The sequence below is a fragment of the Procambarus clarkii genome, chromosome 25, assembly GCF_040958095.1.
Source record: "Procambarus clarkii isolate CNS0578487 chromosome 25, FALCON_Pclarkii_2.0, whole genome shotgun sequence".
Taxonomy (NCBI): Eukaryota; Metazoa; Arthropoda; class Malacostraca; order Decapoda; family Cambaridae; genus Procambarus; species Procambarus clarkii.
Window position 1 is genome coordinate 35,710,388 of NC_091174.1, and position 12,585 is coordinate 35,722,972.

General features: G+C 53.9%; 1 protein-coding gene across 1 annotated transcript in view; it reads right to left on the reverse strand.

Moving 5' to 3' along the window:
* Positions 1 to 251: 251 nt before the first annotated feature.
* LOC138368545 (zonadhesin-like) overlaps positions 252 to 12,585 on the reverse strand; it is a 39,274-nt gene continuing 26,940 nt past the window's right edge. Inside the window, exon 3 of the mRNA XM_069331069.1 lies at positions 252 to 1,537. Coding sequence (XP_069187170.1) covers positions 252 to 1,537 — 1,286 coding nt within the window. The remainder of the gene's footprint in view (positions 1,538 to 12,585) is intronic.

Consider the following 12,585-nt stretch of genomic DNA (forward strand, 5'->3'; position numbering starts at 1 on the left):
ATTCTGACCATTTTTGAACATTATAATCCAATTTGCATATGATTGGATTATATCATTATGTATTATGATTGGTATATCTTCTGGGATTATCATATCCTTGCATATATATGGTAAACTGACGCTTGTAACACGTCTGCAATATGTAAGTTGATTACCACATATTGGGAGCAAAGTGTCGACTTTCACTGTCGTCTTGAAGGCTTATTGTGTCGTCCTGAACCATTATTGTATCGTCTTGTAAACTTATTTTATCATCTTGTAGGCGTATTGAGTCGTCTTGTAGGAGTATTGAGTCGTTTTGTAGGCGTATTGAGTCGTCTTGTAGGAGTATTGAGTCGTTTTGTAGGCGTATTGAGTCGTCTTGCAGGCGTATTGAGTCGTTTTGTAGGCGTATTGAGTCGTTTTGTAGGCGTATTGAGTCGTTTTGTAGGCGTATTGAGTCGTCTTGCAGGAGTATTGAGTCGTTTTGTAGGAGTATTGAGTCGTCTTGGAGGAGTATTGAGTCGTTTTGTAGGCGTATTGAGTCGTTTTGTAGGCGTATTGAGTCGTCTTGCAGGCGTATTGAGTCGTTTTGTAGGCGTATTGAGTCGTTTTGTAGGCGTATTGAGTCGTCTTGCAGGCGTATTGAGTCGTTTTGTAGGCGTATTGAGTCGTTTTGTAGGCGTATTGAGTCGTCTTGCAGGAGTATTGAGTCGTTTTGTAGGCGTATTGAGTCGTTTTGTAGGCGTATTGAGTCGTCTTGCAGGCGTATTGAGTCGTTTTGTAGGCGTATTGAGTCGTTTTGTAGGCGTATTGAGTCGTCTTGCAGGCGTATTGAGTCGTTTTGTAGGCGTATTGAGTCGTTTTGTAGGCGTATTGAGTCGTCTTGCAGGAGTATTGAGTCGTTTTGTAGGCGTATTGAGTCGTCTTGTAGGAGTATTGAGTCGTTTTGTAGGCGTATTGAGTCGTCTTGCAGGCGTATTGAGTCGTTTTGTAGGCGTATTGAGTCGTTTTGTAGGCGTATTGAGTCGTCTTGCAGGCGTATTGAGTCGTTTTGTAGGCGTATTGAGTCGTTTTGTAGGCGTATTGAGTCGTCTTGCAGGAGTATTGAGTCGTTTTGTAGGCGTATTGAGTCGTTTTGTAGGCGTATTGAGTCGTTTTGTAGGCGTATTGAGTCGTCTTGTAGGGTTATTGTGTCGTCTTGTAGGCGTATTGTGTCGTCTTGAACCATTATTGTGTCGTCTTATAGCCTTATTGTGTCGTCTTGATGGCTTATTGTGTCGTCTTGAAGGCTTATTGTGTTGTCTTGAACCATTATTGTGTCGTCTTGAAGGCTTATTGTGTCGTCTTGAACCAAACTTGTGTCGTCTTGAAGGCTTATAGTGTCGTCTTGAAGGCTTATTATGTCGTCTTGTAGGCTTATTGTGTCGTATTGTAGCCTTATTGTGTCGTCTTGAACCGTTATTGTGTCGTCTTGAAGGCTTATTGTGTCGTCTTGTAGCCTTATTGTGTCGTCTTGTAGGGTTACTGTGTCGTCTTGAAGGCTTATTATGTCGTCCTTAAGGTTTATTGTGTCGTCTTAAAGGCTTATTGTGTCGTCTTGGAAGCTCATTGTGTCGCCTTGTACCCCCACCAACTGCCCCATGGTAGTCCTGGATCACAACCCCCCCCCCCACCACCACCAACTGCCCCATGGTAGTCCTGGAACACAACCCCTCCACCACCACCACCAACTGCCCCATGGTAGTCCTGGAACTCAACCCCCCCCCCCTACCACCACCACCAACTGCCCCATGGTAGTCCTGGAACACAACCCCCCCCCCCACCACCACCATCACCACCACCACCAACTGCCCCATGGTAGTCCTGGAACACAACCCCCACCACCACCACCACCAACTGCCCCATGGTAGTCCTGGAACACAACCCCCCCCACCACCACCACCAACTGCCCCATGGTAGTCCTGGAACACAACCCCCCACCACCACCACCACCAACTGCCCCATGGTAGTCCTGGAACACAACCCCCTCCACCACCACCACCACCAACTGCCCCATGGTAGTCCTGGAACACAACCCCCCACCACCACCACCACCAACTGCCCCATGGTAGTCCTGGAACACAACCCCCCACCACCACCACCACCAACTGCCCCATGGTAGTCCTGGAACACAACCCCCCACCACCACCACCACCAACTGCCCCATGGTAGTCCTGGAACACAACCCCCCCACCACCACCACCACCACCACCACCAACTGCCCCATGGTAGTCCTGGAACACAACCCCCCCCCCCACCACCAACTGCCCCATGGTAGTCCTGGAACACAACCCCCCCCCCTACCACCACCACCAACTGCCACATGATAGTCCTGGAACACATCCCCCCCCCACCACCACCACCAACTGCCCCATGGTAGTCCTGGAACACAACCCCCCCCCACCACCACCACCAACTGCCCCATGGTAGTCCTGGAACACAACCCCCCACCACCACCACCACCAACTGCCCCATGGTAGTCCTGGAACACAACCCCCTCCACCACCACCACCACCAACTGCCCCATGGTAGTCCTGGAACACAACCCCCCACCACCACCACCACCAACTGCCCCATGGTAGTCCTGGAACACAACCCCCCACCACCACCACCACCAACTGCCCCATGGTAGTCCTGGAACACAACCCCCCACCACCACCACCACCAACTGCCCCATGGTAGTCCTGGAACACAACCCCCCCCCCCACCACCACCACCACCACCACCAACTGCCCCATGGTAGTCCTGGAACACAACCCCCCCCCCCCACCACCAACTGCCCCATGGTAGTCCTGGAACACAACCCCCCCCCCTACCACCACCACCAACTGCCACATGATAGTCCTGGAACACATCCCCCCCCCCACCACCACCACCAACTGCCCCATGGTAGTCCTGGAACACAACCCCTCCACCACCACCACCACCAACTGCCCCATGGTAGTCCTGGAACACAACCCCCCCCCCACCACCACCAACTGCCCCATGGTAGTCCTGGAACACAACCCCCCACCACCACCACCACCAACTGCCCCATGGTAGTCCTGGAACACAACCCCTCCACCACCACCACCACCAACTGCCCCATGGTAGTCCTGGAACACAACCCCCCCCCACCACCACCAACAACTGCCCCATGGTAGTCCTGGAACACAACCCCCCCCCCCCACCACCACCACCACCACCAACTGCCCCATGGTAGTCCTGGAACACAACCCTCCCCCCACCACCACCACCAACTGCCCCATGGTAGTCCTGGAACACAACCCCCCCACCACCACCACCACCAACTGCCCCATGGTAGTCCTGGAACACAACCCCTCCACCACCACCACCACCAACTGCCCCATGGTAGTCCTGGAACACAACCCCTCCACCATCACCACCACCAACTGCCCCATGGTAGTCCTGGAACACAACCCCCCTCCACCACCACCACCAACTGCCCCATGGTAGTCCTGGAGCACAACCCCCTCCACCACCATCACCACCAACTGCCCCATGGTAGTCCTGGAACACAACCCCCCCCCCACCACCACCACCAACTGCCCCATGGTAGTCCTGGAACACAGCCCCCTCCCCCACCACCACCAACTGCCCCATGGTAGTCCTGGAACACAACCCCCCCCCCCACCACCACCACCAACTGCCCCATGGTAGTCCTGGAACACAACCCCACCACCACCTGCAACTGCTCCATGGTAGTCCTGGAACACAACCCCCCCCACCACCACCACCAATTGGTCCATGGTAGTCCTGGAACACAACCCCCCCACCACCAGCAACTGCCCCATGGTAGTCCTGGAACACAACCCCCCCTCCCACCACCATCACCAACTGCCCCATGGTAGTCCTGGAACACAACCCCCCCTCCCACCACCACCACCAACTGCCCCATGGTAGTCCTGGAACACAACCCCCCCACCACCACCACCACCAACTGCCCCATGGTAGTCCTGGAACACAACCCCCTCCACCACCACCACCACCAACTGCCCAATGGTAGTCCTGGAACACAACCCCCCACCACCACTACCAACTGCCCCATGGTAGTCCTGGAACACAACCCCCCACCACCACCACCAACTGCCCCATGGTAGTCCTGGAACACAACCCCTCCACCACCACCACCATCTGCCCCATGGTAGGCCTGGAACACAACCCCCCCACCACCACCACCAACTGCCCCATGGTAGTCCTGGAACACAACCCCCCCAACACCACCACCAACTGCCCCATGGTAGTCCTGGAACACAACCCCGCCCCCCACCACCACCACCAACTGCCCCATGGTAGTCCTGGAAAACAACCCCCTCCACCACCACCTCCACCACCACCATCTGCCCCATGGTAGTCCTGGAACACAACCCCCCCCCCACCACCACCACCAACTGCCCCATGGTAGTCCTGGAACACAACCCCCCCCCACCACCACTACCAACTGCCCCATGGTAGTCCTGGAACACAACCCCTCCACCACCACCACCACCAACTGCCCCATGGTAGTCCTGGAACACAACCCCCCCCACCACCACCACCAACTGCCCCATGGTAGTCCTGGAACACAACCCCCCCCCACCACCACCACCACCACCAACTGCCCCATGGTAGTCCTGGAACACAACCCTCCCCCCACCACCACCACCAACTGCCCCATGGTAGTCCTGGAACACAACCCCCCCACCACCACCACCACCAACTGCCCCATGGTAGTCCTGGAACACAACCCCTCCACCACCACCACCACCAACTGCCCCATGGTAGTCCTGGAACACAACCCCTCCACCATCACCACCACCAACTGCCCCATGGTAGTCCTGGAACACAACCCCCCCTCCACCACCACCACCAACTGCCCCATGGTAGTCCTGGAGCACAACCCCCTCCACCACCATCACCACCAACTGCCCCATGGTAGTCCTGGAACACTACCCCCCCCCCACCACCACCACCAACTGCCCCATGGTAGTCCTGGAACACAACCCCCTCCCCCACCACCACCAACTGCCCCATGGTAGTCCTGGAACACAACCCCCCCCCCCCCACCACCACCACCAACTGCCCCATGGTAGTCCTGGAACACAACCCCACCACCACCTGCAACTGCTCCATGGTAGTCCTGGAACACAACCCCCCCCCACCACCACCACCAATTGGTCCATGGTAGTCCTGGAACACAACCCCCCCACCACCAGCAACTGCCCCATGGTAGTCCTGGAACACAACCCCCCCTCCCACCACCATCACCAACTGCCCCATGGTAGTCCTGGAACACAACCCCCCCTCCCACCACCACCACCAACTGCCCCATGGTAGTCCTGGAACACAACCCCCCCCCACCACCACCACCAACTGCCCCATGGTAGTCCTGGAACACAACCCCCCCACCACCACCACCACCAACTGCCCCATGGTAGTCCTGGAACACAACCCCCTCCACCACCACCACCACCAACTGCCCAATGGTAGTCCTGGAACACAACCCCCCACCACCACTACCAACTGCCCCATGGTAGTCCTGGAACACAACCCCCCACCACCACCACCAACTGCCCCATGGTAGTCCTGGAACACAACCCCTCCACCACCACCACCATCTGCCCCATGGTAGTCCTGGAACACAACCCCCCCACCACCACCACCAACTGCCCCATGGTAGTCCTGGAACACAACCCCCCCCAACACCACCACCAACTGCCCCATGGTAGTCCTGGAACACAACCTCGCCCCCCACCACCACCACCAACTGCCCCAGGGTAGTCCTGGAAAACAACCCCCCCCACCACCACCTCCACCACCACCATCTGCCTCATGGTAGTCCTGGAACACAACCCCCCCCCACCACCACCACCAACTGCCCCATGGTAGTCCTGGAGCACAACCCCCTCCACCACCACTACCAACTACCCCATGGTAGTCCTGGAACACAACCCCCTCCCCCACCACCACCAACTGCCCCATGGTAGTCCTGGAACACAACCCCCCCACCACCACCACCACCAACTGCCCCATGGTAGTCCTAGAACACCCCCCCCCCACCACCACAACCAACTGCCCCATGGTAGTCCTGGAACACAACCCCCCCACCACCACCAACTGCCCCATGGTAGTCCTGGAACACAACCCCCCCCCCCACCACCACCACCAACTGCCCCATGGTAGTCCTGGAACACCCCCCCCACCACCACCACCAACTGCCCCATGGTAGTCCTAGAACACAACCCCCACCCCCACCACCACCACCAACTGCCCCATGGTAGTCCTGGAACACAACCCCTCCACCACCACCACCAACTGCCCCATGGTAGTCCTGGAACACAACCCCCCCCACCACCACCACCAACTGCCCCATGGTAGTCCTGGAACACAACCCCCCCCCCCACCACCACCACCACCAACTGCCCCATCGTAGTCCTGGAACACAACCCCCCCCCACCACCACCACCAACTGCCCCATGGTAGTCCTGGATCACAACCCCCCCACCACCACTACCACCACCACCACCATCTGCCCCATGGTAGTCCTGGAACACAACCCCCCCCCCACCACCACCACCAACTGCCCCATGGTAGTCCTGGAACACAACCCCCCCACCACCACTACCACCACCACCACCAACTGCCCCATGGTAGTCCTGGAACACAACCCCTCCACCACCACCACCACCAACTGCCCCATGGTAGTCCTGGAACACAACCCCCCCCCACCACCACCACCAATTGCCCCATGGTAGTCCTGGAACACAACCCCCTCCACCACCACTACCAACTGCCCCATGGTAGTCCTGGAACACAACCCCCCCCCCCACCACCACCACCACCAACTGCCCCATGGTAGTCCTGGAACACAACCCCTCCACCACCACCACCACCACCAACTGCCCCATGGTAGTCCTGGAACACAACCCCCTCCACCACCACCACCAACTGCCCCATGGTAGTCCTGGAACACAACCCCCCACCACCACCACCACCACTACCAACTGCCCCATGGTAGTCCTGGAACACAACCCCCCCCCCCACCACCACCACCAACTGCCCCATGGTAGTCCTGGAACACAACCCCCTCCACCAACACTACCACCACCACCACCATCTGCCCCATGGTAGTCCTGGAACTCAACCCCCCCCCCACCACCACCAACTGCCCCATGGTAGTCCTGGAACACAACCCCCCCCACCACCACCACCATCTGCCCCATGGTAGTCCTGGAACACAACCCCCCCCCCCACCACCACCACCATCTGCCCCATGGTAGTCCTGGAACACAACCCCCCCCCACCCACCACCACCACCATCTGCCCCACGGTAGTCCTGGAACACAACCCCCCCCCACCACCACCACCATCTGCCCCATGGTAGTCCTGGAACACAACCCCCCCACCACCACCACCACCACCACCACCACCAACTGCCCCATGGTAGTCCTGGAACACAACCCCCCCCCACCACCACCACCACCACCACCACCAACTGCCCCATGGTAGTCCTGGAACACAACCCCCCCACCACCACCAACTGCCCCATGGTAGTCCTTGAACACAACCCCCCCTCCCACCACCACCACCATCTGCCCCATGGTAGTCCTGGAACACAACCCCCCCCTCCACCACCACCACCAACTGCCCCATGGTAGTCCTGGAACACAACCCCCCCCCCCCACCACCACCACCACCACCACCACCAACTGCCCCATGGTTGTCCTGGAACACAACCCCCCCCCACCACCACCACCATCTGCCTCATGGTAGTCCTGGAACACAACCCCCCCACCACCACTACCACCACCACCACCAACTGCCCCATGGTTGTCCTGGAACACAACCCCCCCCACCACCACCACCAACTGCCCCATGGTAGTCCTGGAACACAACCCCCCCCCCACCACCACCACCATCTGCCCCATAGTAGTCCTGGAACACAACCCCCCCACCACCATCACCACCAACTGCCCCATGGTAGTCCTGGAACACAACCCCCCACCACCACCACCACCAACTGCCCCATGGTAGTCCTGGAACACAACCCCCCCCCCCCCCACCACCACCACCACCACCACCAACTGCCCCATGGTAGTCCTGGAACACAACCCCCCCCCCACCACCACCACCATCTGCCCCATGGTAGTCCTGGAACACAACCCCCCACCACCACCACCACCAACTGCCCCATGGTAGTCCTGGAACACAACCCCCCCCCCACCACCACCACCACCACCACCACCAACTGCCCCATGGTAGTCCTGGAACACAACCCCCCCCCCACCACCACCACCACCACCACCACCAACTGCCCCATGGTAGTCCTGGAACACAACCCCCCCCCCCCACCACCACCACCTCCACCACCACCAACTGCCCCATGGTAGTCCTGGAACACAACCACCCCCCCCCACCACCACCACCAACTGCCCCATGGTAGTCCTGGAGCACAACCCCCCCTACCACCACCACCATCTGCCCCATGGTAGTCCTGGAGCACAACCACCCCCCCCCCACCACCACCACCAACTGCCCCATGGTAGTCCTGGAGGACAACCCCCCCCCCACCACCACCACCAACTGCCTCATGGTAGTCCTGGAACACAACCCCCCCCCACCACCACCACCATCTGCCCCATGGTAGTCCTGGAACACAACCCCCCCCCACCACCATCTGCCCCATGGTAGTCTTGGAACACAACCCCCCCCCCCACCACCACCACCACCATCTGCCCCATGGTAGTCCTGGAACACAACCCGCCCCCCCACCACCATCTGCCCCATGGTAGTCCTGGAACACAACCCCCCCCCCACCACCATCTGCCCCATGGTAGTCCTGGAACACAACAGTAGATTATTTGGAGACAGATAGAGCCACCTATGTAGGGTAATCAGATAAGAAAATCAGAAGCGGGGAGCCACATAGTGCCACTCCATATTAGGTCACCCAAGGTGTGAGTGGTAGCAGTCGAAAAAACAGTGAAGATAGGTATCTATTATGTGCCACTATGATCATGTTCATTTACAGTAAAGTAGCTGCCTATGAAGGGTAATCAGATAAGAAAATCAGAGGCGGGGTGCCACTTAGAGCCACCCCATATTAGGTCGCCCAAGGTGTGGGGCAGCAACAATCGTAAAATAGTGAAGATAGGTATCTATTATGTGTCGCTATGTTCATGCTCATGTTCATTTATACAGAAAAGTATGACAGTATATTTGTATAATAAACACTCAGGTGAGCGGTAGTTACCCCCCCCCCCCACCTCCCCCTATGGGACAGGTGTAAAAACAGGATCCTCGCAGTAGGGGCGGTCCCCCCTCACCAGCCCTCCTCATACTTGATGACCTTGAGTGTACCGTAAGAGGGACCAGCCTCCCTTAGTTGTTTTTAAGTTGGATATATTTTAAGCCTCTATACTTAAAGAAGGAGAAAAAGAAATAATCCTGATGATTTATAGATTATATTATCAAAGTACATAGGGTTAAACATAGTCGTATTGTAGGTCATCTCCCCCCACATAATATTTATTAACAAGACCTCTCCTTCTCGCCCACAAGTCCGTTGTGGGGTCTTCCTCCCCCTCCTCCTCCTCCTCCTGGGACGAAGATGATGACTCATCATCTCCCAGAGAGTGAATGGGATGTAGTGCGCCTCCCTCAGGTGACTGACTGCTGACGTCATAGGGTTCACTCTCGCTGGTGGGGTGTTGTCCTTCCTCTCCTTGTGGTTCAATGACGTCACCACCTTCACTCTCGGTGGACATTCCTTGGGCTGAGGTGTTGGGGTGGGGCTCGGATGGTATGTCTGGGTGACCATACGCTAGGCTACTGTATTTATTTAGGTAAAAGCGCTTATCATCAAATGCACTTAAACCCCTCTTAGTATTGAATGTGGTTGCCATCTGCCCCCCTATGTTTCTTATTTGTGAGTAATTAAAAGTATTTACTACACCATTACTGTGAAGGGTCTCTTTAAAGTGGTTATGTGCTAAAGATCTTTGCACAGCTCGGGGAATACCCTTAGCGGTGATGGAATTTTTATTGTCAAGCAAAAGCACACTATACATTTTGGGCTTGAGTGCCACAACTTCAAGGATGTGTTTATCTGACACCTCTGACTTTAACAGCCCTAAAACACCCTTTTTAGAAGGATCATACAAGGGGTGAGTTTCAGGAAAATTACTCGTATCCATCCACAAACTAAGGGGTTCTTTCCCCATCTCATTAAAGACATCTTCAGCTAGTAAGGTGAAAATGAAACTGTCTGTATCACTATACACCAGTTGTACCCTATCTGAATAGTGGTTCTTAAGTACCCTGTACCAAAAATGGTACAAGCTGTATTTTGCTAGCTCAAGAATCTGGAACCCAATGTAATTAGGATGAGTAATTTTAATGAATGGTCTGGAACTGACAGACAATAATTTATTGTCGCCTAAATGCACCATTCGTTTAAAGCGGGGATTCTTCACCTCTCGTAAAAAGGCCCTAGCTGAAGTCACTAGTTTGGTGTCAATGGCATAACGTGCTGGATTCAGTAGCGTTTTACCAAAAACACTGTTCGTCAGTAATTTGAAGAGTGTTTTCCTATCATTACTGCTGGAGGCATTTCTATTGTTAACGTTGGTGTTAACAAATTCTGCCATAAAATCTGACTGGTGGAACTCGTAAATTGCATGTATTGTTTCCACTTCAAGTCCTATCTCAATAAATAGTTGTAAAAGGTGAAGAGATATGAAATAATGTTTTTTGGGGAGATGATCTCCAACCAGTTTGATGTTTTTTGGGGGGAGGTGTGTGATGTTATTTGTTTCCAGAAGTCCCCTACTAAATGGTGAGATATCCTCCATACTTATTCCCCTATGGTGTAAACAAAGGGGCAGATCGTCTGTTAGTCTAGCTATTTCGGGTCTTAAAAGTTTGGTGTCAATTAAGAGCCAGTACCCTTTGTTAGAAGAGAAAGGCTGTTCTGTCATTATCTTCCCCCCGCTAATGAAGGAGTTCATCTCATCAGATGATAGTCTCCTTAGTCCCCCATGGGGCAATTTCCTAGTCATACAACTCCCATAGAGGCTGTTAAAGTCGAGATAAAGTAAGAATGAAGACCTATCCTCCTGGGGGTTAAAAGATGGGTTGACATAGCGGTTGTTAGCTCTGACATAACTCCTAACTGCAGTTGTAAAACCCCCTCGTATGTTTTGTGATAAGAGATTGTGCAACGTCACATCTGCACTTAACTCCAACGATATTCTACTACTTTTCAGGAAGCAGTCGTAGGAGTACCCTGGGAGGCTGCAATAGTGTGTCAATTCTAAAGAATATATATCATTTAGAATTGCCCTGTGGTGTGTAAAAATGTCAGCCAGTAATCCTACATCACACCTCAAATAAATGAGGAGGTAGTCTTTTAATGTCCTACACCCTGTAGCCTCCCATACTAATTTAGAATGTCTATATTCGTCCAAAGTTATACCTGATTTGTTTAGGGAGCTGTAGAACATTTCAATAGGAGGGAGTGATGTGTCATTAAAGCAGCTGATTTTTGTGGTATATTCATAAGGGAAAAACTGCTTACCCTTTAAGAGTAGGTGGTGACTCTTTTTGGGCAAGCCCTCTATCATTGAGTGAGTGAATGTTAAGGGGCTGGCTGAATCAATGTGGGTCTTTGCTAGGGATGAAAGACTACCTGTAATAAAAGCCAGTGAATCAAGAAATTTAAGCTTCCCTATTTCCACCTTAAGATATTTCGTCCCCTGTCTCATGAGGATATTGCTCTTAATATTTGAATCCATGGTAAACTCCCTCAAAATTAAGCCCATGTCATAAGACATATTATGGGCAATTAGAACTAAACTCTCCAGAGCATTCTTGTGGCGGAGGTTGCAGTAATTACATAGAGCTCCAATATAATTGAGCTTTTCCCTAAGGTGATCATGATGTTGAACCTTGAAATTGGAGGGGGTAAATACCTGCTCACAAAACTGGCAGTGAGTCTGTCTCCTAAAATGGATCATATCCTCAAGAGACATGTCTATTTCATAATGGTGGAGGGTAGATCTGATAATTTCCCATTTGGTGGCAACTCGCTGCATGAAATGAGTAACACTGTCCCCCCCAAAATAAGTAAATTTATCAACGACAGTGTGGTTCCTATCAACAATTATATAGCTGTATGCTATAGGTCTATGTATGGCTGTAACAGAACCTAGACAATCCTCAGTGCTTAGGACACACTCGAAATCAAAATAGCCCACATGGGAAGGGGCATAACCTTTCCCCGTATTTTTAAAATGGAGTGTGTCCCCAGGCTGAGGGTAAATAATTTTCTGAGTGATGTCGCAGGAAGATGAGTGATTTGTTAGCTCAGACGAATTTTGATATTCTGAGAGACAGTTTCTACAGAAGACTGTCTTTCGTTTGTGGCTGCGAGTAAAGTTTCGAAGGAACTTATCGAACTCTTTTATCAAGGTCACATGAGATTCCCCCAATAACAATAAAGGAACTATGATCGAGTACTGTCTGCTACCACGACGACAAAGAGAGACGTGATAGACGCCATCTGTATGTTTGTGTATTGAATAC